This window comes from Callorhinchus milii, unplaced genomic scaffold (genome assembly GCF_018977255.1).
Source record: "Callorhinchus milii isolate IMCB2004 unplaced genomic scaffold, IMCB_Cmil_1.0 Scaffold1, whole genome shotgun sequence".
NCBI lineage: Eukaryota > Metazoa > Chordata > Chondrichthyes > Chimaeriformes > Callorhinchidae > Callorhinchus > Callorhinchus milii.
The window spans coordinates 49379571-49403106 of record NW_024704742.1 but is presented as its reverse complement, the minus strand read 5'-3'; the positions used below and the strand labels follow the sequence as shown (position 1 = coordinate 49403106).

The 23536-nt window shown below is 40.4% G+C and overlaps 1 protein-coding gene across 1 annotated transcript; it reads right to left on the bottom strand.

Moving 5' to 3' along the window:
• Nucleotides 1-357: 357 nt before the first annotated feature.
• On the bottom strand, nt 358-19095 carry grxcr1a (glutaredoxin and cysteine rich domain containing 1 a). The gene is made up of 4 exons (XM_007892697.2): nt 18712-19095; nt 9452-9691; nt 4674-4739; nt 358-537 (listed from the first exon to the last, which is right to left on the bottom strand). Exons 1-4 carry the CDS (start codon nt 19093-19095, stop codon nt 358-360), a joined length of 870 nt encoding a protein of 289 aa, XP_007890888.1.
• Nucleotides 19096-23536: the final 4441 nt, after the last annotated feature.

The following is a 23536-nucleotide window of genomic DNA, read 5'->3' as shown; positions in this document are numbered from 1 at the left end:
TGTGGGGGAGGACATTGCAACCAAGTAGATGTTTTCAATCTTTGAGGCGAAGAAGTCTAGGACCTTTTCGCACTGGTGTTTGATGTGAGGATTTGAATATGAATAATATTCAAATATTTATTAAAATTAAGAATGCAAAGCAAACGTCTTAGAAATATTTTTATTGACATGCTACAACAAATGTCAGTACAATGCGGTTTTGAGATCGATACTGTGAAACTGTGAGCAATTGCTACCGTGTTTCACCCACAAAATATACAGTCAATTCATTTAACAATATATTCCGTGAAGCGCTTTGAGATATCTCAAAGACGTGATAAGGCGCTGTATCAAATGCAAGGGATAGTATTGTTATTATTACATTGCACAGAGTTTGCAATGCTGTAATCCATTTTCGTTGCATGAGGTACATTTGAGAGATTTGAAGGAATCGGTGAAGCAGTTTCGAAACCCGGACATCTTGCTCCCATGGCACACTGAGCATGGAACAAAGGCAAATCCACCGCAAGCCAAACACTCCTGCGGGTGCTGGTCTTTCTGCAGGGAAAGACAAAAATAAGTCTTGTTCAGCAATTCCCTTTTTTCAAACAAATCTACAGTCATATCAGAGATGAACCCCAATTTGATAATCCACTGTGTCCAAACCAATACCCAAAATATTATTAAGTTGCATGAAAACGAAGTCCTTCAGGTTGCATGATGTATAAATATGATTATTAATTTGCTAAACAGTGCCTGTAATAATAGAAATATGGAGGGAGATGGTGTCAGTCTGGCTCAGTTGGTAGCACTCTTGCTTCTGAGTCATAGCTTATGGATTCAAGCCCCGCATAGGGACTTCGAGTTCCTTGTCGTCCTTTGGATGAGACATTAAACTGAGGTGCATCTGCCTATCCAAATGGACATTGAAGATCCCATGCCACTCTCTAAAAAAAGAGAAGGGAGTTTCTCTCAGGGTCCTGGCCAACAGTCCTTCAGATAAAATTGGTTATTCACAACTTAGATGTTTGTGGGACTTTGCTGAGCATATTGGCTGTGCGTTTGCCTTCAATGTATACAGTCACTATCCTATTCAGCAACTATACTCACATAGAAAAGGCATGTTGACCTAAGGATCAAGGTTCATATTAGCCCTTATATTAATTTCTAAAATGTCATGGGTTATCATGTGATAGATCTATATAACCATAGAAATTTATAATAATAATCCTTGCATTTGATATAGCGCTTATCACATCTTCAAAACGTCTCAAACCGCTTCACAATATTATACAGATATATATTATATATAGATAAAGTGAATTAATTGTATATTTTGTGGGCCAAATGTGGCAGCCAATTGCCCACAGCAGTATCCCACAAACTGTCATGGATTGAGTGACCAAATTGTTGTTATTTATTTATTTGAAGGGATTGTTAACCCAGAAAAACGATCCACCAATTGACTAATAACCAGGTTCCTACTTACTGCTAGGTAAATGGAGGCATGTGGAATAAGGAAACTTGCCCAACGTTTCGCCCTGCCCAGGAATCAAACCCAGGTCCTCTCGATTACGGGTGAGTGCTCTAACCACAAAGCTACAGGACTCCATAGAAATTCACTCAGACCAGTGTCCATACTGGTGCTTTGCAAGAGTAATCCATTCACTCCTATTTACCTGGCCTTCCTGATACCCATGCAACTTACTCCTTTTTTAAGTTATCTACCGAGTTCCCTCTTGAAATAACACTACCTCAATCAAATCCAGGAAAGTGCCGATGTAGGTAGTAGCTAAAGATTGTTCACATGGTGGAACATACTTCACGTAGTAAAAGAGGAGGAATGATAAGGCCATTATCCTGTACAATCAAGGTTAACAAATAAAAAGATGTCTCACAATACAATCTCCAAATAGAATGGCTTCTATTCTATGCAGTCCTGTACAAATACATGGTTGTTCATTTGTACCAGAATTTTTTTAAAATAATTGTTCACAGTATGCACAGTAAGATAAATAGAGTACAGAATATGCAATACATTATAGAAGGGAGTGAGCCACATGTGATGGCATATGGACTATGTATTGGTTATAAATAGATTATTAGTTAGAACTCTCAGTCTGGTTTGGATCCTCTTCAACATGATGAAGCATGACTACAGGTTTGGTCATCTTTCCCCACACCTCCCGAAACCAACCTCCAGCTCAGGTGCAAACCCTTGACTGTCCAGTGTCCAATTGTAAACGGTGCTACATAAATGCAATTTGTTGTTGATGGGTTTCCACACAAGTCAGACACCCAGTTGACCAAAAAAAGGTGTGTTTCACTACTCCATTCACTGTATAACCAGAACACCTCCCCACTGTAGTTGGTTTGCTTAAGACCACTTTGCCTGCTGCTCTCTCTGGCCAGAGTGCCTAACTATCCTCATCCTCCCCACCCACAATGGAAGAATGCATATTCATTCCCTAATGGTCCAAGATTAAAACCACAAATCCACAATTTTACCAACGGACAGACCCTCACCCCCCAAAAGAAAAAATTACCTCAACAACTTGCATTTATAAAGCACCTTTCACACAGGATAGCATCTCGGAATTCTGGATAGTTGGATGCCAAGCAAGAGAGAAGAGGGAGGCAAAGTGACTATATGGACAGTCTTCACAGGTAGGTCTTCAGTTGGCATTAAAGAGAATGAGTGGGTGACGTGGAAGGATTGAGGCAGGGAATTCCACAAATCCATAATCGTACCATAAATCTACAATTGTACCAAACTTTTGCTACAGGACGTCAACACACCAACAAGTGCTCAATCAAAACCACCTTTTACCTACTTTTCAATATCAAGGCATTAAAGCACGTCATTTTCTGGGACAAAATAATTTACAGTAACAAGGATGGAAAACAAACATTTCCACTTTTTCTATGCCCATGCACAAATTAAAACTTTCATTGCCACTCATCTCCTAACAGCTTAGTGAAATAATTAGCTCTTATTTCTTATCTCATTAAATGAGCAGTCACTCATATCTCAGTATATCTGTGTGGTATTTACATTAATCCTTTAAATACTGTTTTACAGTTTGCAGCATCTCTTAGGGAATGCAATCTACAGATTACATATTTCTAATGAAAAATCTGCAACCAGGATGGAGGCAAAATATTTATGTTGTTGTTCCATTGCTGTATCCACCTTGTCCGAAAACTGGGTTAATACATTTACCGTTCACACTGAATTCTGCCCTTCCTCACTGCATGCACACCTCCACTTTATCCACACTTCCTGGTTGCACCCCCACCCCACACTTCTCCACTGTGTGTCATTCAGTCAGCTCATTGGTGTGCTAGAAGCATGAATTCTCAGCCTGTAAATGCTAAACTTTCACCTGTGCGTCAGAAGGCTGTGGCCTTAAGTCCCTGTTTGGTCTTTGAGCTCATACGTTGTTGACACTCCAGTGCAGTGCTGGGGAAGTGCGGCATTGTCAGAGTTGCTGTCCTTTGGATGAGATTTTAAATGGGAGATCCCTTCTGTTTGTTCAGATAGATGTTAAAGATCTCATGGTACTGTTTGAAAAGACAAGTTAATTTCTCCCGGTATCCTAGCCATAGGCAGTGGGTGAAAAATTCTTGGGGGGAGAGGAGCTAAGTACAACTCAGTTAAAGGGTTGGTAAGAGATAGGAAAGGGGTTAGAGGGGACCTTTGGGTGCCGCAGGTTGGGGATGCTCAGCGGACTGGCTGTGGTCCTCCTTACGGCTCAGGGATTCTCTCTTGAAGCTCCTCTTAAAGAGGTGACTGTAAATAGATTGAAGGGTGTGAGCCACTCAAGCCCCAGCCACCCACTGCCTATGGTCCTGGCCAACAATCTCTGAAATATAAATAGTCACTTGAGATATAAATAGATATAAATAGTCACAAACATGGCTGTTTGTGGGCATTGCTGTAAACAAATTTGCTACTGCATTCACCTACAAAAGTAGACACTGCACTCTACAGTATGTCCTGTGAAGCACTTTGAATCATCCTGTTGACATGAAATATCCTATATCAAATGTAAGTTTTTTGGGAATTGCTCAGGAAATACATTTTCGCATGGATGCATGTACAGTTCTGCAAATGCGATTTAACATTCTTTTTACGTTTTTGCTTTGCGGTATACATCCTTTTTTTGTGTGGCTTTCGTACAAATTATGGTCACAAAGGACTTCAGGTTACACACTACCACCAAGCAGCAAAACCAAGGAGCAACATTGAACATGTACATCATAGATTAAAACATTGATTTGATTTAATCCATTGATTTAATTCCATTAAATCTTTCAGCTGTTCAATCTGAGACAAGCTTAAACACGATTTCTCAACATTCCATCCCTCTTCACTAAACTAACATTTTCTGCAAAATTGTAATCTGTAAAGTTGCATCCAAGAGGACAAAGGCTCAGTACTCCAAAGGTCAAAAGAATATTTCCAGTGTGGTAAATCAGGCCACAAAATTTAAAAGATCAATTTAAATTACGTTGGATTTTTGGAATCATTCAACCTGGATGCATTTAAGTAATCTTCAGAATACATCAGTTAACTAATTAGATCAGCTACTCTGTTAAATCTTTTGCCAAGGAACAGCAGATCAATTTTAATGAATTTGAACTTTCTCTAAATCTAAGGCATGCTTGTTTGGTCTTAAAGATATATTTACCTCAATCTTTGTTAAGAGATCCTGCAGCTCCCCTGATTCATTCATTGCCAATATTGTCTCTGCACCCTGTTAGCAAATAAATGCACAATAGGACTAAGAGAATTTTCAAATCAATCCCTGAAGTTAAGGAGCATTTCACATTTATTTTAAAATAAAACTTTTTTTCTCTTGTACACACCAATTCACTAAAAATTGCCAAAAAAATAGCATTAATTATTGAGAAGACATGAAAAATGTTCTGAGCATACATTACATAACTTGGTTCCTGTGCTGTATTTCCTCAGTTATCTCGCCAGGATTTTTAGGCTTTATTCAAATCTTTAGGTAGTTGCTTTACACAGATGAAAGCTGCATTCAGAGGGTGATAGGCTAGCTAACCCCTGTATTGTAAACTGGGAACTTACAGTCATGATTATCAAATTGGAATAATAAGATCTCAGAAGAACAGCTTTACAGCTGAATATAATCAGCATAAACCATTTCTATTTTGTGGTTCTGTGCATAATATTATGATGTAACGTATTTTAACTCCTTGAATATAAGCACATCTATGGAAACTCCAGCTGTAAAACCCTAAAAAAATGACTTGCCCCCTTATTTTACGGCTCTTTGTGGTACATTGCTGTCCACAAATTGGCTACCACATTCACCCACAAGATGCACACTCACTGCACTTTACAGCATATCCTGTGAAGTACTTTGATGGATCCTGGGCAAGTTTCCTCACTCCACACGCCTGATAATAATCCCTCAAGAAAAAAAAACAATAATAATTTGGTCACTTCAATCCACCACTGTTTGTGGGATACTGCTGTGCGCATTTGGCTGCCGCGTTTCACCCACAAAAATGCAGTCAATTCACTTTACAGTATATTGTGTGAAGCACTTTGAGACTTCAAAGACTTGAAAAACGCTATATCAAATTCAAGGATTATTATTATTATCCTTATGACGTCAAAGGCGCTATAATACATGTAGAGATTAATATTATTTATTATGTTTGGCATCAAACCAGTGTGGTTTTCCCATGTATTGTATTGTGATTCTTAATTGAGGGTCATTGATTCGATTCTGAACTTCACTTCAGGATGTGATTTTGAAATAGATTCAAAGCATTTCTCCTTTTCAAGCATCTAATGCTCTTAAAAGAAGCATTTCCATTAGTTTAATAGATCTTACCAGATATTTTAATACCAATGACCTACTCTCCACTTAATATCATGCCACTAATACTTAGCGCCGTATAATGATAATAATAATATCAATTAATACCTCTACTACCTCAGTATCTGTCTATCTTTGAAACATCCATATTGATTCAGCCTCTTCAGCTTTTTGGGGAAGATCATTCGACAACACCACAACTTGCATTTATTTAGCACTTTTCTTTCAAAGGGCATACCACATCTTCAAAACATTTGGTTCTGAATGTAAGGCTATGCCCATTGTCTAATCTGTCAATTCCTTTCATTATTTTATACACCTCAATAAAATCAGCCCTTAACCTCCTCTCCTCTAAGGAACATAAACCATTGTCTATCATGCTTTTAATAACTCATCAATAACTTCCTTCAGCCCAGGTAATAATGTAGTGATCAGTCACTAGGCACTGTTATATACTTTACCTGTGCTCTCCTTTTTTAATGGCGCATATTTAATTTCACAAGATTGGTTTGGATGAATAAGGCCCATCTGAACTCATCCCTCCATTATACCCACCTTCCCATCAGAGCATCAAGATGCTTTTTAAATGAGTCCACTGGCCTCAACCATCCTTCGTAGTAATCTGTTCTAGTCTCTAATTAATGCTTAATCAATGCTGAGACTACACATCATAAGTGCATCTCCCACATCTCTGATTTACTCTGATGCTGACCCACCATTTGATGAAGTACCACCGATCTGGACCGGAAATGTCTGGTCCACATTTTGCTCTAAAGATTAGCAAGTCACAGGGACAAGACAATGAGTATTACTCTGTTTCGTGAACAGCGTGTAATTATAAAGTTTATGGGCATGTCTTGGATATTTGATTGCTAATAGAGTACCTTCATGTCGCTGGGTAGGCACAAATGTAACCAAAATGGAGTCTAACATGGCATTAATGAAATACTTGAGCAATTTTCTTCCTTTTGCATCACCATTACCACCATGACTTAATTCAGTTACTATGTTTACATCTATTCATACCTATAAAATTATATCATAGTTATGTTATGCTGTTTATCTATTTCTGTCCTCTGATATGTAAGCAATTGTAAACATTGTCCAGGAGATTTTATTTTCATTTTTGCCATGAGTAACCTCATGGGAGATTAACTAGAACCCACAAAAAATACAGAACCAGAAAGAGTAATAAAAAATATCAGGTGAAATTTGTGGTGTTTCATGATACGTTCAATGTGATAATTATAATCCAGCAATTATTAATGTCAATTTATAATTGTGAAATTTCTTATTCCTAGCAATAATTTATGTCAAACATTATAAAATGTTAATGATAATTATAATATTTGTAATGGTTTGATTTTTAAAGAACACTTATTCATGGAACTTCCTCTTTAGTTATGGAAGAACTTCTGGGCATGCAACTTTAATGCAATAAATAAATGAAAGGCACAAGTAAAATATGATATATCTATACTAATAAAAACGAAATGTCTGTCTATCTGTGTAGTTGTCTGTCCACCAAGAACTCAATAACCGATTGACGTAGAGACATGATTTATACCTCATCGGAAAGGTCTTGCATGGGGGAGTGTCATTGGCATATTTTTTTGGGGGAGGAATCGCCTATCGTTGATAAACCATGACCTAAACACGTTTATCACATATGTACGGCAGTTTTGCGTTTTGCGCTGCAGTTACACCTGGTGGCCTCTCCGACTCCTAGTGGCGCTGAGGCATTGTGCACATACATGCATGCATGTACGTACATACGCAGCATGCACTCAGATGAAGCCAAGCGGTGGGAACAAGATGACTGTGGTGAGGTGGAAGTTGCCTTGAGCGGCATTGACGGCAGCCATTCGGCTGCTTTTCCTGCTGCTCCTGGGCGGCCCTGGGCTGGGCAGTGCCATGTCAGAGTTGGGCCATGGCGGATGACGGTTGGCTCGGTAAGGTCGCGGGATTTCCAGGTTCCTACGCGCCGTGGTGTAGCAGAGATTAGCCGGGGAGAATGAAGCCTGGGGCTCGAGTTGGGGCCTCACCCAGGGCTGGCTGGGGTTTAGCCTCTCCTCTATGGGTTTTAGCCCCTCCCCCTCTCCTTATGTATATAATTTTGTATAATTATCTATACTAATAAAGACAAAATGTCTGATGTGTGTCTGTCTGTCTGTATTTTTGTCCGCTAATAACACAATCGTTCTATGGTTCTTGGGACTCAACAGCATTTGAATCCACAGCATGATACTGAACCATCACCATAATCTTCACCAATGTCAACTCATGCAACAACAGTAACAGGGGAAATAATGGAGAAAACCAAAGTATACTTCTCTCTCACCAGTTGCAAATTAGATGCCTCACTGCATCCTGAAAAAGAGTGGCAGTATCAGTGACACCTCCACTGAACTATTCTTTATCACCAGATTGACTGCCAAGGATCAGATACTGATGTGACAGGTAATCACAAGAAGTGTTTGGGAATATTATTAAAATATGAATGTATCTTAAGTATATTTATAAGATTCTACTAATATTGTATATTGCTACGATAGCGCTCCAGGATGCTACTCAGCGTGAAGGGCACTATATAAATGCAAGTTGTTGTACTTTTGCTAGTGAAGTTCTCATTGGTGTCATTGATACGAGTTATATCTTATTAGGAATACAACACATATCAAGGTGAAGAAAATGTAATTCACTGAGGAACAATTGGAGGATCAGTGAGTCTTTATCACCTTTATTATAAGCTGTAATTTGTAAGATGCCATGCTAAACTCAGATAACCCAATTGGGATATTTCAAGTGTTCACAAATTAGCCTGAAATGAACATCTAAGTTCAATCAATGCAACTTCAGAACTCTTGACCAAATTTTTTATATTAATTCTACAACTATTTCTTTCTGCATCTTCCTACCCTGCATCACGACAAGAAGACTCTACAAAATGGCCTTGTTTCACTTCTCATTAAGAAAGCTTTGCTGGCCCCCCAAAAATTGATTTCTTTAGAAATGTTTAATTTCTTAAAGAAATCTTTGAAGGAATAAAGTACCATACAAAGAGTGAAAAACATTTACTTACTGTTACTGTTTACAACAACAACTTGCATTTATATAGTGCCCTTCACAAAGGATACTGCTTCAGAACACAACTTCACATCTAGCAGCTGAACAGCATAAGGCTGCTTGTAGCAGTGTATATATGATACCTAATCAGATTTCAGGTCAAAACGTACATGAATACTTGATTAATCCACTGGAGTTTGCAATAACTAATGTACTATGTTAATTGAATTCCATCTCTGGGTTGAAGAAACTGTAAGAACTAATCCTCCCCCACAATAAACTGGCACCTTCTGTCCACCAACCATATAGCACTGTTTGCGTCTATGGAGACATCCAGAGATTAGATTGGAATACAATTGTCTAGCTAAAGAAGAAAATATGAAAGTATGGTGATGCAGTAGGGAGGAACAGTGGAAAGCAAAGTCATTGGATTTGAAAAAGGTCTTAAAATGTAAAAAAAAGGATCAAATGGGCAGATGAAGAAACTTTATGTCAAAGTACCGTTTGCCCATCACCCAGTGTTTGCCCATCAGTATTCTTCAACTTACCCCAAGGTAATGACCATCAATGAAAACCACAGGCAACGAAGGGGATTCACTTGCTCTCTTGCAGCGCTCTTCCAGCTCCTTGCCATAGTCACTATCCAGAGCAATATTTTTCTCTTCAAACTTTACTCTGTGATTCTGGAAAATCTTCCTCACCAGTTCACAGCGGTCAAATGTGGTCCTTACGACACGGAGGCTGGTTGTGTAGATTATTATTCTTCCAAATTCTAGCTTTAGTGATGGCTGCAAAATATACAACAAATGGTCTCAAACTCAGTCTCACCATTTTCATACCAGGTTACTTTCCTAATTAATTGGTATTTACAAGTAACTGGCTCTAAAGAGCTTCAGTTTAATTTGTTTCTGGTCACCTGCATTGTAAAGCATAGTCAATGTATTTGAAAAATCCCTTGAATGCATAACGACCACCGGCAAGTAATGTATTCTCAGTTCAAAGGGTCACAAGATGAAGAAGGCCCATCGACCTATTTGATCTCATCCTTCTCATCCATCCCACCATCCTCCCATCACAGCATCAAGCTCTTTTTTAAATGAGTTCAATGCTCTGGTCATTCACATGGAATATAGAAACAAACAATTGTACGAAAGGCGCTATTTGGCTCATCATGTCTGTACCCCTGCCATCTGCCATCAGCATGTAATGGGAGGAGGTTCTTCTTTCCCTTAGAGTTAATAAGTTCCATATAAAGAATTACTTAGTCAGGAGCCCTGCTTTCCGAGTACATAAACACCAGTTAAATCAACACTGTCAAAAATACCCAGTTCAAAAGGTCACAAGATGAAGAAGGCCCATCGATCTATTTGATCTCAGAGAGACACACATACTCACAGACACAGAGAGAGACACACACACTCACATATATAGCGAGACACACACACTCACAGATAGAGAGAGACACATACACTCACAGATATAGAGAGACACACTCACAGACACAGAGAATGACACACACACACACACACTCAGAGACACAGGAACTATCCAAATCAATCTCACTCCCCCACTGTCCTCCATAGCCCTGCAAACTTGTCTTCCCCAAATAATTATCTACTCTCTTAAAAGTTGTTATTGAATCGGCTTCCACCACCCTTGCTGGCAATGCATTCCAGATCCGAACAACTCTGTGTGTGACAAGATTTCTCCTCACCTCCCCTCTGTTTCTTTTAACAACTAGTTTAAATCGGTGTTATCACGTTATCAACCCACCCGCCAGTGGAAATAGTTTCTACTTGTTCATCCTTATCAAATCCCCTCATAATTTTGAAAACTTCTATTAAGTCTCCTCTTAACCTTCTCTGCTCCAAGTATAATCCTAGCTTCCTCATTCCTCATTCCTCGTACCATCCTGACAAATCTCCTTTGCATCCTTTCCAATGCCTTGACATCCTTCCTAAGGTGTGATGCCCAGAACTGATTATTACAGTACTCTAGTTGAGATCTAACCAGTATTTTGGAAAGGCTCATCATAACTTCCTAACTTTTGCATTCTATGCCCCTATTTATAAAGCCTAGTATCCCATATGCATTTTTAACAGCTTTATCTACCTGTCCTGACACCTTCAACAATTTACTTACATGAAGCCCCAGGTCTCTCTGTTCCTTCACCCCCTTTAAGATTCTACCATCAGCTTATATTGCCTCTCCTCATTCTTCCTTCCAAAATACATCAATTCACATTTCTCCACATTAAACTTCATCTGCCACATGTCTGCCCATTTTACCAGTCTGTCTATGTCCTCTTGCTGTTTGCTATATTCTCCTCACTGTTTATTACTTTCCCAGCTCATCTGCAAACTTGATTGATCATCATTCACTTCATTACTGCTTGTGTGATGATGCGGTGTTCAAATGGATGCCACATTTGCCTATGAAAACAGTCACTAGACTTGAAGTAATTGCTTGTGAAGCAGTTTGAGACGTTTCTCATAAAAGGTCTCATAAAAGTTCAATTTTTACTTGCTTCTTCCTGTCTATCTAACTGGCAGGTAGGAACAGCTCAAGCTGTCTGGCTGTCATTTTGATTTAGCCTCGCTTAGCTGCATATTTGGAAACATTCAACTTTGCATCATGTGTGCAGGTAGGATTGCCTTTGTGTCATTTAAGTGCTGTCAATTATTATTTTGGAACAGCATCCCTGCATAGTGATAGACAGGGGAAGCCATCTGCTGCATACTCTGCTAGCTTGCCTTACAATTTAATGTTTGCATAAGTGCTTTTCTTTACTCTAGAAGCTTAATTTGGTTGTTCAACTTTTTTTATCATTTGCATAATTGTTTAAAATAAAAAAAGTTATTTACTGAAATAATATTCATTATGAAGCACTGATGTAAGGCAGTGCGGAAGCTCAGCTTGTCTAGCTGCCAATTTCATTATATTCATTGTGTATTCGGTGCTGTGAGACCTCATTTGCTGTAAGTACGTACGTTCTACATTATTTCATTAGGGAATGTCCAGAACGGTACTCCAATGCCATGGGCTGCCATTATTGGTAGCATTACTCAGTTTTTTGTCGAGTTAAGCAGGAAGCCAGTTATCCAGCATTTCAACAATACCCTTTGCATGCCAGAAAGTCTAATGGTAATCATGGGTAAGCTTCGAGACTAATCATTCTGAAGGATTAACAGAGTAGAGTGGAATTTTCTGCAATGGGATCATTTTCATCAGTTACAATTAACACATCACATATTGCAATTTTCAACCCAATATTTTAAAAACTTCCTGCATCAGAAACAGGGATATTTGATAAATGTTACAATGTCCTCACCGCTATAAATCCAAGCTGCTATAAATCCAAGCTGCTATAAATCCAAGCTGCATTTTCCTAAATAAATATTGGATCCTTTAACTGAGACAATCAGTGATGGGAGTCAAATTCTAGCTACAGATATGGCTCCTTCCAGAAACCAGGTTCACCACATTGCTTGTTGGAAACTTCACTTCAAAAATTGATTGAGTTAGAGAAATGCTCGCATGATGTACTTGAAGTTATCAGAGTATAACTTGGATATTTGTGGCTCAGAGACATTATTAACAGCTCCCCTTAGAAATTGTCGTTAAGGTATTCCCCAATTAAAATTCTTATATTTACGGCATTTTACCCACTAAATAAATTTCAATTTTTAAAACGTATTTAATAATTTGATCCATGGACCAGCAATTCTACCCAATTCTAGACTTAAGGCTATTTTCTTAACATTTCACAGCATGCAGATTTGGACAACTGTTTTTTTTAAAAAAAGTCTTAATTTGGGAGCTTGTTTTTCTGTCATCCTTGTATTTGATTTGATACAGTGTTTCATCACGTCGTCAAGAAACCTCAAAATTAAAAACTTCACTTAAACACTTATAGTTAAAGCTAGATTTGAGTTTAAAGGTGATCTGGAAATTCAATTAATAATAATAATCCCTTTAATATAGTGCCTTGTCATGTCATCAAAATGTCTCAAAGCGCTTCACAGGATTTTACTGTAAAGTGAACTGATTGTATATTTATGGTAAACGATTATTATTAATTATTATTAATAAGTCAAAAGGTTTGCTCCAACAAAAAATGGAGAAAAGAATCAATTTGACATTTAAATATAAATAAAGTAGTTTCAATATATAGGAGCATAAATGAAGGAAATTGGGGGATAGATGAGGAGAATTGGAGGTATGAGTGCTTGTGTACGAATACAGGTACTGACTAGTTGGGCCAAATGGCCAGTTTTCATGCTGGATCAATCTATGTAACTCTGCATAACTCTACTCCCTTACACCCAAGTTCACAGCCAACTGGTGATAGCATTATGGGAAACAAAACCAGATGAGGTCTTTAGCTGGGTGGCTGTCATGTTACGGAAATATGTAGATAACATTTTATGGCGTACCATTGAATGTGGAATAATTTATATAGCTCCCTTCACACAGGATAGCATGTCAGAGCGCTGCACAATGGCGGGGTTGGACATTGAGCGGGGGGAAGGGGGGAAGGTGACCATAGGTGCAAGCAAAGAGGTAAATCTTAAAAAAGGATTTAAAAATAAATAAAGAAGGGGAAAAGCAGAGGGAATGAAGCAAGGAGTTACAGAGGTTAGGGGTGTAGGCGCTGAAGGAATGGCCACTGATGATAGATAGCATAGAGGGGTTGGAGGTATGCTGAGTGAAGGAGACAGACAGTGAATTGGAGTACGAGCTGGCATTGCATTTTTAACCCATTGTGTAAAGTGCTTTTTGCTCTCCCTTCCTCTCTAGATTTTGTTCACATTGTGAAAACCTATTGTTGAGGATTCCAGCTAGAAATTAGGGAGGGAGAAACTCCCAGTGATAAGATGATTGTTTAAACATTTGTTTTAAAATGTTATAATGAAACTAATGAATATTCATGGTGTGTCACTCATTGAAGTGGTTACTTTCCCCTTGTCAATGCATTTAATGGCCTTTTGCTCCATGTAAGGGACATTTTCTGTTGCTTCATACTACATACAAACTGTCAAATGTTACCTAACTTACCGCTGGAGCAAATTAATCTCCTTACACCCCTGTGTTTTTATATTTTAAGTATAGGCATTAATGTAAATAAGAACAATTTTTTCACAGTCTTGCTATAGTACTCAATGGCTTTACAGTAAAATAGGTACTCTCTGGTTCAACCCCTTCCTGCATTACCAGTTTTATATATCTATCTTTATAGCACCAAGAGTCACCGAGTTAGAAATATAGACTCGATCTAGGACAGATTATTGAATGTATTATTTTTCCGGGCATTGAATGAGTCACTTCTGGAAATCGAGTGGAGTAGGAAATTAATCACATGTGACACGAGAAATAAATTATGCAAAAAGTGAGAACCACTAAATTTATTGAACCATATGTTTCCAACACATAACATAAATGAATTGTAGTTCATTCAGTATAGCATGGGCAAATCTCTGCGTAGATTTAACTAGGGTGTTGGGAGATTTTTATGACAGAATAACAGGATATCATGGAGATGAGGAGTTATGAAAGAGGCAGAAAAATATACTAAGTCTAGAATATGGAAAATAAATAGTGTTGCACATTTTACTGTTCGTGCTTTTGAGCAGGTTGGCCTAGTGCCAGTTTCTAGTGAGGGAGGTAAGATTTCTCAGGCAGAGGGATGTTCATTGCTCAGTGGCACTTAAGGAAATTAGAACAGAGGCAGGGGCAGCTCTGGCGTGAAATTACTAGCAGCTCCTTAAACATACGGACAGGAGAAGTTGATCAAAAAATAGCAAATGTTCCAATTTTTTAAAAGGTCAGCGAAGTATGATTCCAGGAATTCCAAGCCTGTTAGATTTAACTGTAATAAGAAAAACATTGGACTCTTGTATGCTGAGTACAGTTAATAAGAAAAACAGCAATAATTCCAAGCCAACACTGAAAGTCAAACATAATATAAAATGATTTCAATTATTTGAGGTTTGCACCAAATTAATGGTTGATATTAGTGTAAAGGATGTTATGTAGCTTGGTGTTCAGGAGACATTAAGTCAGAAGTGACTTATAACACACTTGCGTCTTAAAATGAAAGATTTTGGAGTAAAAGAGGAAGCAACAAATAAGTTAATTAATAGGAAGTACAGGGTAGTGATCAATGGTAGAAAATAGTTCTAAATGGATAACTGAGACTGGTGGGCGTACTCCATGGAACCGTGCGAGAACCTCTGCTGTTCACAATATTCAGAAGAATCCTGGCCAACAAACCCCCAGATAAAATTGGTCATTCATTTCATGGCTGTTTGTGGGACATTACGCTGAACAAATTAGCAGCTGATTTCATCTAAACAATACACAATCGCTATACTTCCCAGTAAATCCTGTGAAGCAGTTTGAGGCATCCTAATGATGTGAATGATGCTATTGTGGAGTCCTGCAGCTCAGTGGTTAGACCACCCAAGAGACCTGGGTTAGATTCACTACCCTTCCAGGTCCTGCTGATGAGCCAGGCTGGCTGTGCGGTCATCAGCAGTGCCCTGCTTGGCTCAAGAACAGGACCACCAAGACTGCTACAGAGGGCTGGCTCAATTCTGGCATCCCATTCCCAGGCATGTCACCTTGGAGCCAGTTCAGCTCCAAGGAAACCCCACTTATCTTATTACTGAATGGGAAAGCTTGAATGTCCAGGGAAAATCGCATTTAAAATCTTACATAACTCTGTAAGGTCCCCTTTAAGAAGTCTCTGACTGAAGACCCCTAGCTTGTCTAATTGTTGCTTATAGCTCATTTCTCCATCACTAAGGTCATACATGTTGCTCTTCTTTACATTGTTTATAACGGAGAAATTGTAATATATGCATATGATAGTTAGTTGAACTTTACCTACCAGCAAAACGTTACCCAATGTGTGTGTCTACCAATGTATCCAGGAGGTATTACTATACTTGTAGAGGGATTCAAACATGGACAACTAAGATTCAAAGTTTTAGATTCCTAGTGAGTATGAAGACAGGCTAAAAAATAACTCAAAGAAAAGATTAGGGTAGAACATGTTTTAAAAATAATGCAAAATCAGTACATTGGGTTCAGAGAGAATCAGGAGACAAGCTAATAAGCGACAAACTGACCTAAACAGAGGAATAAAACATAACCTCTGTGGTAATAACTTATTTAATAGATTGACATCAAATGCTATATATACTGCAACAATAAAATTGATCATTCACTACATTACTGTTTTGTGGGATGTTGCTGGCCATAAATTGGCTGCCACGTTCATCTACAAAGTAAACAGTCACTTCACGTCATAGTAAATCCTGCAAAGCCCTTTGAGACATCTGCCTGAAGGGAAATGCTCTTTATCAAATGCAAGAATTATGTAGGACTATTATTTTTAATTGTTAAATATTCTGAACAATTGGTTCAACTGGGAGTGGAGGGCTATGGGTCACTGGAAGGAAACAGCAAACAGAAATTAAAACCTTATCAGGTCAGTTTCGAAAGCTGGGTCTGGATGAATAACAATGATCTGCTGCATGGGCTGAAAGACCTTTGCTGAATGTTGTTATGAATTACACGATCTCATTGATTGTTCCAAGCTGGTAAGCTAAATTGTTTGGTTTGTTACACTGATGACACCATGACACTGGGACAGAAATGTAATGTCCTGGCTAATTAGAAATCCCGCTTTGCATTTACGTACAAAGCAAAATAAATGTGGCATGATAATCCCACTGCAAACCCGTCAAATCAAAAGCAATTCCTATTGTTTAGACTCCACTGAGAGCCATCCATCAGCAGTTGAATAGTATTGTGTCAGCTCAAGTGTAACGGTTGGAGACAGTTCAAAGCTCTGTAATACAATGAGCTTCAGGAAATAATATCACAACATGCAGTGAATCAGAATCATAGAATTTTACAGCACAGAAGGATGCCATTTGGCCCATCGTGTCTGTACCAGCTCTTTGAAAAGAGCTATCCAAATCAATCCCACTCCCCTGCTCTCTCCCCATAGCCCTGCAAACTTGTCCTGCTAAGTAATTATCTATTTCACTCTTAAAAGTTGTTATCGAATCGGCTTCCACCACCCTTTCAAGCAACGCACTCCAGATCCAAACAACTCAGTGTGTGAAAAAATTTCTCCTCATCTCCCCTCTGTTTCTTTTAACAACTAGTTTAAATCGGTGTCCTTGGGTTACCGACCCACCCGCCAGTGGAAATAGTTTCTCCTTGTTCACCCCTAATAAATCCCTTCATAATTTTGAAAACTATTAAGTCTCCTCTTAACCTTCTCTGCTCCAAGGAGAATAATCCCAGCTTCTCTAACCTCTCCTCATAACTGAGGCCCCTCATTCCTGGTACCATCCTGGCAAATCTTCTTTGCACCCTCTCTACTGCCTTGACATCCTTCCTAAAGTGTGGTGCCCAGAACTGAACACAGTCTCGAGCTGAGGCCTAACCAGTGTTTTATAAAGGTTCATCATAACTTCCTGACTTTTGTATTCTATGCCCCTATTTATAAAGCCTAGTAGCCTGTATGCTTTTTTAACAGCTTTATCTACCTGTTCTGCCACTTTCAAAGATCTACTTATATGAACCCCCAGGTCTCTCTGTTCCTTCATCCTCTTTAAGATGGTTTGTTCCTACCATCTTTAGTTCAATACGTTGGGTTGGCAATCTACATTCCAATAGGCAGTCAGGGATAATATGCGTACAGGCACACATACACACTGGGTTCAGATACTGTTGTGCAGTGAGTTTCAGAAAAACCTCAGTTATTTTCATTGTGTGCAGTCACAGTTGATGCATCACACTGACAAATTATGAATGGCCAAAAAATGATTTATTTAAAATGAGGAAATGTACAGTGATCTAACTTGCAATATTTCTCACCAGGTTTCCTTAATAAGAAATCCTTATCTCCACTCTGAAAGTAGACCGCATCAGAGAAAATGTCCCGGATGCCGTAAATCTGCTTTCTTGAAAAAACACCCATTTGTGCGAGACTGATTCCTTATTAAGTAAGCCCATTAAGAAATATCGCAAATTAGACATCCGAGTTTCTTATTTAAATTGATTTAAATGCTTGAAGTTGGTATTTGTCACAATCAGGGATTATAATATTGTTATTATAATATTGCAACTGGACAGAAGCTATACATTTTAATGAGGCCTTTAAAACCTCACTGAAATAAAATTAAAACAGATTTTAAAAGTGAAAAGTAAGACGTTGCTTTTAACAAAGGGACATAAACTCCAATTTATTTAGAACCTATTTATCCTCCAATGTATCATTTGCCAATGACGTACGTATCCATTTCCCAAATCTCTCAGCTGTATTTCCTATGTTCTAGCACCAGATGGCTGTTGATACAGTATTTGCAGACTGGGTGGAACAGAAAACAGAAAAGGAGCCAGCAGTAATCCTAATCCATTGCATCGCTCGCTTGATAAAGTGGTACAGTATTTTATATTACTGGACTCTGGACTTCAAGGAGAGACAACCAGAAAGCTTGGGGGCCAATCAATTTATTTAGATCAGCAACTCCAGTTCAGAATAACAACATTTCCACTTAAGTATATTTCATTTCAGTTTAATTTGTGGACTGTACTCAGGAGCTGGTTTCACCTCCTCTTTCCTTACGGTTTTCAGATCTTGTTACAAATCTTAAACCTATGGGAACGTTGAGAAGTATTGATTCTGCAAATTTAAAGAAAAGTCACAAGTTGACGCCAGTGTTAGTTATCACGACAACGAGCAATAACTTTACTTCTCACAAGTTTGAGATTCTTAACGACATACCTGAGCAGCACTGTTTGACAAGTTACTGAAAAGAGCCTGACCGGCACTGACTTTGTGTTTGACACCTCTGACTGTACCATTTTTACTCAAGATATTAATTCTCTTTGCACTGAAGCCTCTGTCCTTTGTGGTGCTCACTAATAAGAGCATGTCGTCACACTCGCTTTCACTTTCATCGGTTTCTAACCCAAAGTGCTGCTCGTTATGGCCGTTGACTTCGCTATGTCCACTGTACGGCTCAGTCCCTGAATTGCTGGCACATTCCAAGTCCTGCGGCTCCCTGGGATCTTCATCAGTGTACACCTCCTTCAGGATCCTGCCACTCTTCGCAGAAGATATCCGAAACCTGACTTTCTTTTGCGGCCTCTCTCCCTCCGGCTTCATTGTGCTCTTGAGCCTAACTTCATCCATCAAAGAGTACAGTTCACATTGTCTTTGTCAGCAGAAAATCTTTTACAAACACTTGCAAACTTATAAGTCCATAGCCATATATCGTGGAGAGACGTTTTAAACATCTAGCACTAGCCGTTACCATTCAGACATAAGACAATAAAGTCACTGCCAGCCGTCCACCTCAATAATGCATAAGGCTGCATCATGGTTGACTTTATACCAGCATCAGGTAAAGTGATACAAATCATTAAATATTAAAAGTGTCTTTGTGTGTCCTTTTTTTTCTAACATTGAAAGTACTGAAAAACAACAACAACAACAAGATTCCATTTATAAAGCGCCTTTCACGTCAGGAGGACGTCCCAAGGCGCTGCACAGTTGGGTCAGGACCCGAGCAGGGGGAAATGGTCAGGGTGAGGGGAGGGAAGGGAGGGAGCGAGGAGGGGGGAAATGGTCAGGGTGAGGGGAGGGAAGGGAGGGAGCGAGGAGGGGGGAAATGGTCAGGGTGAGGGGAGGGAAGGGAGGGAGCGAGGAGGGGGGAAATGGTCAGGGTGAGGGAAGGGAGGGAACGAGGAGTGGGAAGAGAGTCGAGAGGGGAGCTGAAGGCTCGGTCAAAGAGAAAGGTTTTGAGACCGGCCTTGAAGGAGGAGAGGGAGGAGGCGGCGAAGGCACTGGGGGATAGAGTTCCAGAGCCTGGGGGCTGAGAGGCTGAAGGCCCGACCACCGATGGTAGGGCGATTGGGGCGGGGGGTGTGGAGCAGTCCGGAGCCAGAGGAACGGAGGGTACGGGCAGGTAGGTAGGGGGATAGTAGGTCAGAGAGGTAGGAGGGAGCAAGGCCGTGAATGGCCTTATAGGTGAGGATGAGGATCTTGAAATCAATCCTCTGGGGGATGGGGAGCCAGTGGAGGCGAGCGAGGGTGGGAGTGATGTGGTCGCGAAGCCTGGTGCGGGACAGTACACGAGCTGCAGAGTTCTGAATGACCTGCAGCTTGTGGAGGGAGGTGGCGGGAAGGCCGGCGAGGAGAGAGTTCCCATAGTCCAGCCTTGAGGTGACAAAGGCGTGGACCAGGGTTTCAGCAGCGTGAGGGGTGAGGTAGTGCCGTAGTCTGGCGATGTTCCGGAGGTGATGGAAGGCGGTGCCAGTTGTGGTGCGGATGTGAGGGAGAAAGGACAGCTCAGGGTCGAACAAAACGCCGAGGTTCCTGACTGGCTTTGAGAGGTGGAGAGTGCAGCCTTGGATGCTGATGGTGTCGGCGCCTGAGGTGCGGAGGCGCTGACGTGAGCCAATCAGGAGGGCCTCGGTTTTTCGCACGTTGAGCTGAAGAAAGTTGTCTCTCGTCCAGGACTCGATGTCGGACAGGCAGCTGTCAGGACATCGGTGGTCGTGGAGTTGAGAGTAGAGGAGGAAAGGTAGAGTTGGGTGTCATCCGCATACATGTGGAAGTTAACTCCATGTCTGCGGATGATGTCACCAAGGGGGAGCATATAGAGGGTGAAGAGGAGGGGACCGAGGACAGAGCCCTGAGGGACACCACATGAGACAGTGCGGGGGGTGGAGGAGAAGCCATTTGTCGAGACAAAGTGAAGACGGTGAGAAAGGTACGACCTAAACCACTCAAGGACAGTGCCTTGAAGGTTGAGGTGGGAGGACAAGCGGTGGAGTAGGATAGCGTGGTCGACCGTATCGAATGCTGCCGATAGGTCGAGGAGGACGAGGAGGCAGAGGGAGCCCTGGTCACAGATGGTCAGGATATCATTGGTGACCTTGACCAGGGCAGTTTCTGTGCTATGGGCAGCACGGAAACCTGACTGAAGGGGTTCAAAAAGTGAATGGGTGGAAAGGAAAGAGCGCAGTTGGGAGGCGACAACTCTTTCCAGGACCTTGGAGAGAAAGGGGAGGTTGGAGATGGGCCGGTAGCTTGATAGCTGCGACGCATCAAGGGAGGGTTTTTTCAGGGTGGGCGTGATGGTGGCAGTTTTTAAGGGAATGGGGACAGAGCCAGAGGAGAGGGACAGGTTGACGATGTCGGTGATATGTGGGGCAAGAAAGTGGAGCTGGGAGATAAGGAGTGGAGTGGGGATGGGGTCAAGGGAGCAGGTGGTTGGTTTCAGGGATAGGATGAGTTTGGTGACAGAGGGTGGGGAAACGGGTACAAAAGTGTGTAGGGGAGGATGGGTAGCAGTCGGAGTGTGGGAGTGAGGGGGCGGGGGGTTGGTGGATGTTGGAGGGGAAGTGACCGCGGAGCGAATTCCCTTGATCTTGGATTCAAGGAAATCCAGCATCTCCTCGCAGTGAAGGTTGGAGGAGATGACCTGCGCGGGGTGGCGGGGGGGACGGAGGAGTCGGGTTGTGGTGGAAAACAGTAGCCTGGGGTTGTTCTTCGCCTCCAGGATTATCCTGGAGTAGAAGGACGACTTGGCCGAGGCTAGAGTGGAGCGGTAAAACTACAGTCAAACTAGATCTTTCTTTGCTGCAGATACAGTTCATATTGAACCTCTCATCGAAAACCCAAGAAGGCTACCTTTATTCAAGAAGCTCATTTTGATGATGGGGCAAACAACCATCATTTGATCTGACCACATGAATACACAAGGCAAATAAACAATATAATCTAGAGAGTAATAGGGGTGAAAAATATGGCATTTCGTAATAGTCAATGTGAAAATCAAAGCTGTTGTAAAACTTCATATTTTTCATGTTGTAAATATATTTTTTAAAAAACAGGAAGTGGTCTATTCTCCGACTGACAACATCAAGCCATTTTAATCAGATCAAGTGATCTACTTATCAACCAGCCATCAGCATCACACCTTCAACTACTTGATGTTGTATGTCCACTTGATGATGGTGATGAGTTTGTTAAGGCATTTCACTAGATGTTGCTAAATTAATGATATGTATCATGAGATCTTGCTAGGCAAGATCTTACTAGGCTTTAGCCTAGCTCAGTTGGTATCACTTTTGCATTTGATTCAGAAGGTTGTAGGTTCACTCCCACATGAAAACATGAGCTCATAGTCTAAGCTGACACTCCAGTGGAATTCTAACAGAGCACTGTATTGTCAGAGGTACCATCCTCGGGTATTATGTTAAATCAAGGCCTCATCTGCTTGTTCAGCTGGACTTTAAATTTCCCATGACACTTTGAAAAAAGAGATAGGAGTCTTTCCTGGTGTTTTGGCCAACAATCATCCAGATAAAATCGATAATTTCTTTCATTATTATTTGTGGAACACTGCTGTGTGCAAAATTGACTGCTGCGTTTGTCAACAAATACACAGGCACTATGTTTTACAGTATACCCTGTCAAGCACTTTGAGCCATTTAGACAACATGACAAGGCACTCTATCAATCACAAGGATTATTTTTATTCTCTGGCTGGTGCTAATGAATGTACCAAGCATGACAACAGGGTTGAAAAAGTGCTCCTTACAAAAGCAATAGCATTACTATCTCCCACTCACTAAAAAAAGTCAAGTAATGTGAACTGCTCCTCATTGCAGAGAAGCTCCTATATATCACAATGATAGTCTGATTCACCTGCTTATTCCCCATAGCTCATACACTAAAAGCATACTTCTCCCAGGCTCTGTTCATCACAGAGAAGAGAATGATACAGTGTTAAGCAATCATTTTTGAAAGAGAGAACATTGTGTATAGTACAGTATTGCAGACTGATAAAAAGGTCTTCTTATAAGTGTAGAAAGATCAGAGATACTGCAAGTTTATGACTTCATACCATGTTGAATTAGAATGAATAGTACTGGAATTAGTATATTTTGTCTCTGACCATAACCATAGTTGGAATCCAGCTCAAATCAAATAGCATCACACAATCAAAGAATGCCACAGCATAGAAATAGTTTTTTTGGCCCATCAAGGCTATACTGATGGTTTTCTACCCATGAGCCAACATCTCAATCTAATTTCACTTCCCACATCCTTTAATATTCCTCTGTTTAAACATCTCATTCCCTTTTAAAAGGACACCAGACTCTGTCCTAAATAAGGTTTGTGCAGATTTTAACTATCCTTCATTGAACTATTTTTTCCCTAACCTCCCATTTCATAGGATATTTTATTTGGTAAGCCAGGTCTCTGACTCGTGCGGAAACCCATCTCATACAATAAGAATATTCAAACTAGATTGAGAGCGTACTTATGCAATCACATATGCGTGCAACCTATACAAGGGAATTTCTCTGGGTCTGAAATGGAATGTGGACTCGTCCTTTGGCTTTGTCTTGCAGGGTTAAGAGGAGTTTAAGAATACCTGTTCCTAGTCCTGCTGACAAACCTGGCTACCTAATCTGTCATCAGCAGGACCTTGGAGTACTGCAGACCCACCTGGCTCAGGAAGTGGATAACCCAGACTACAATATAAGTTTGACTTAATTCCAATATACAGTTATAACCATAGCTCCAAGGA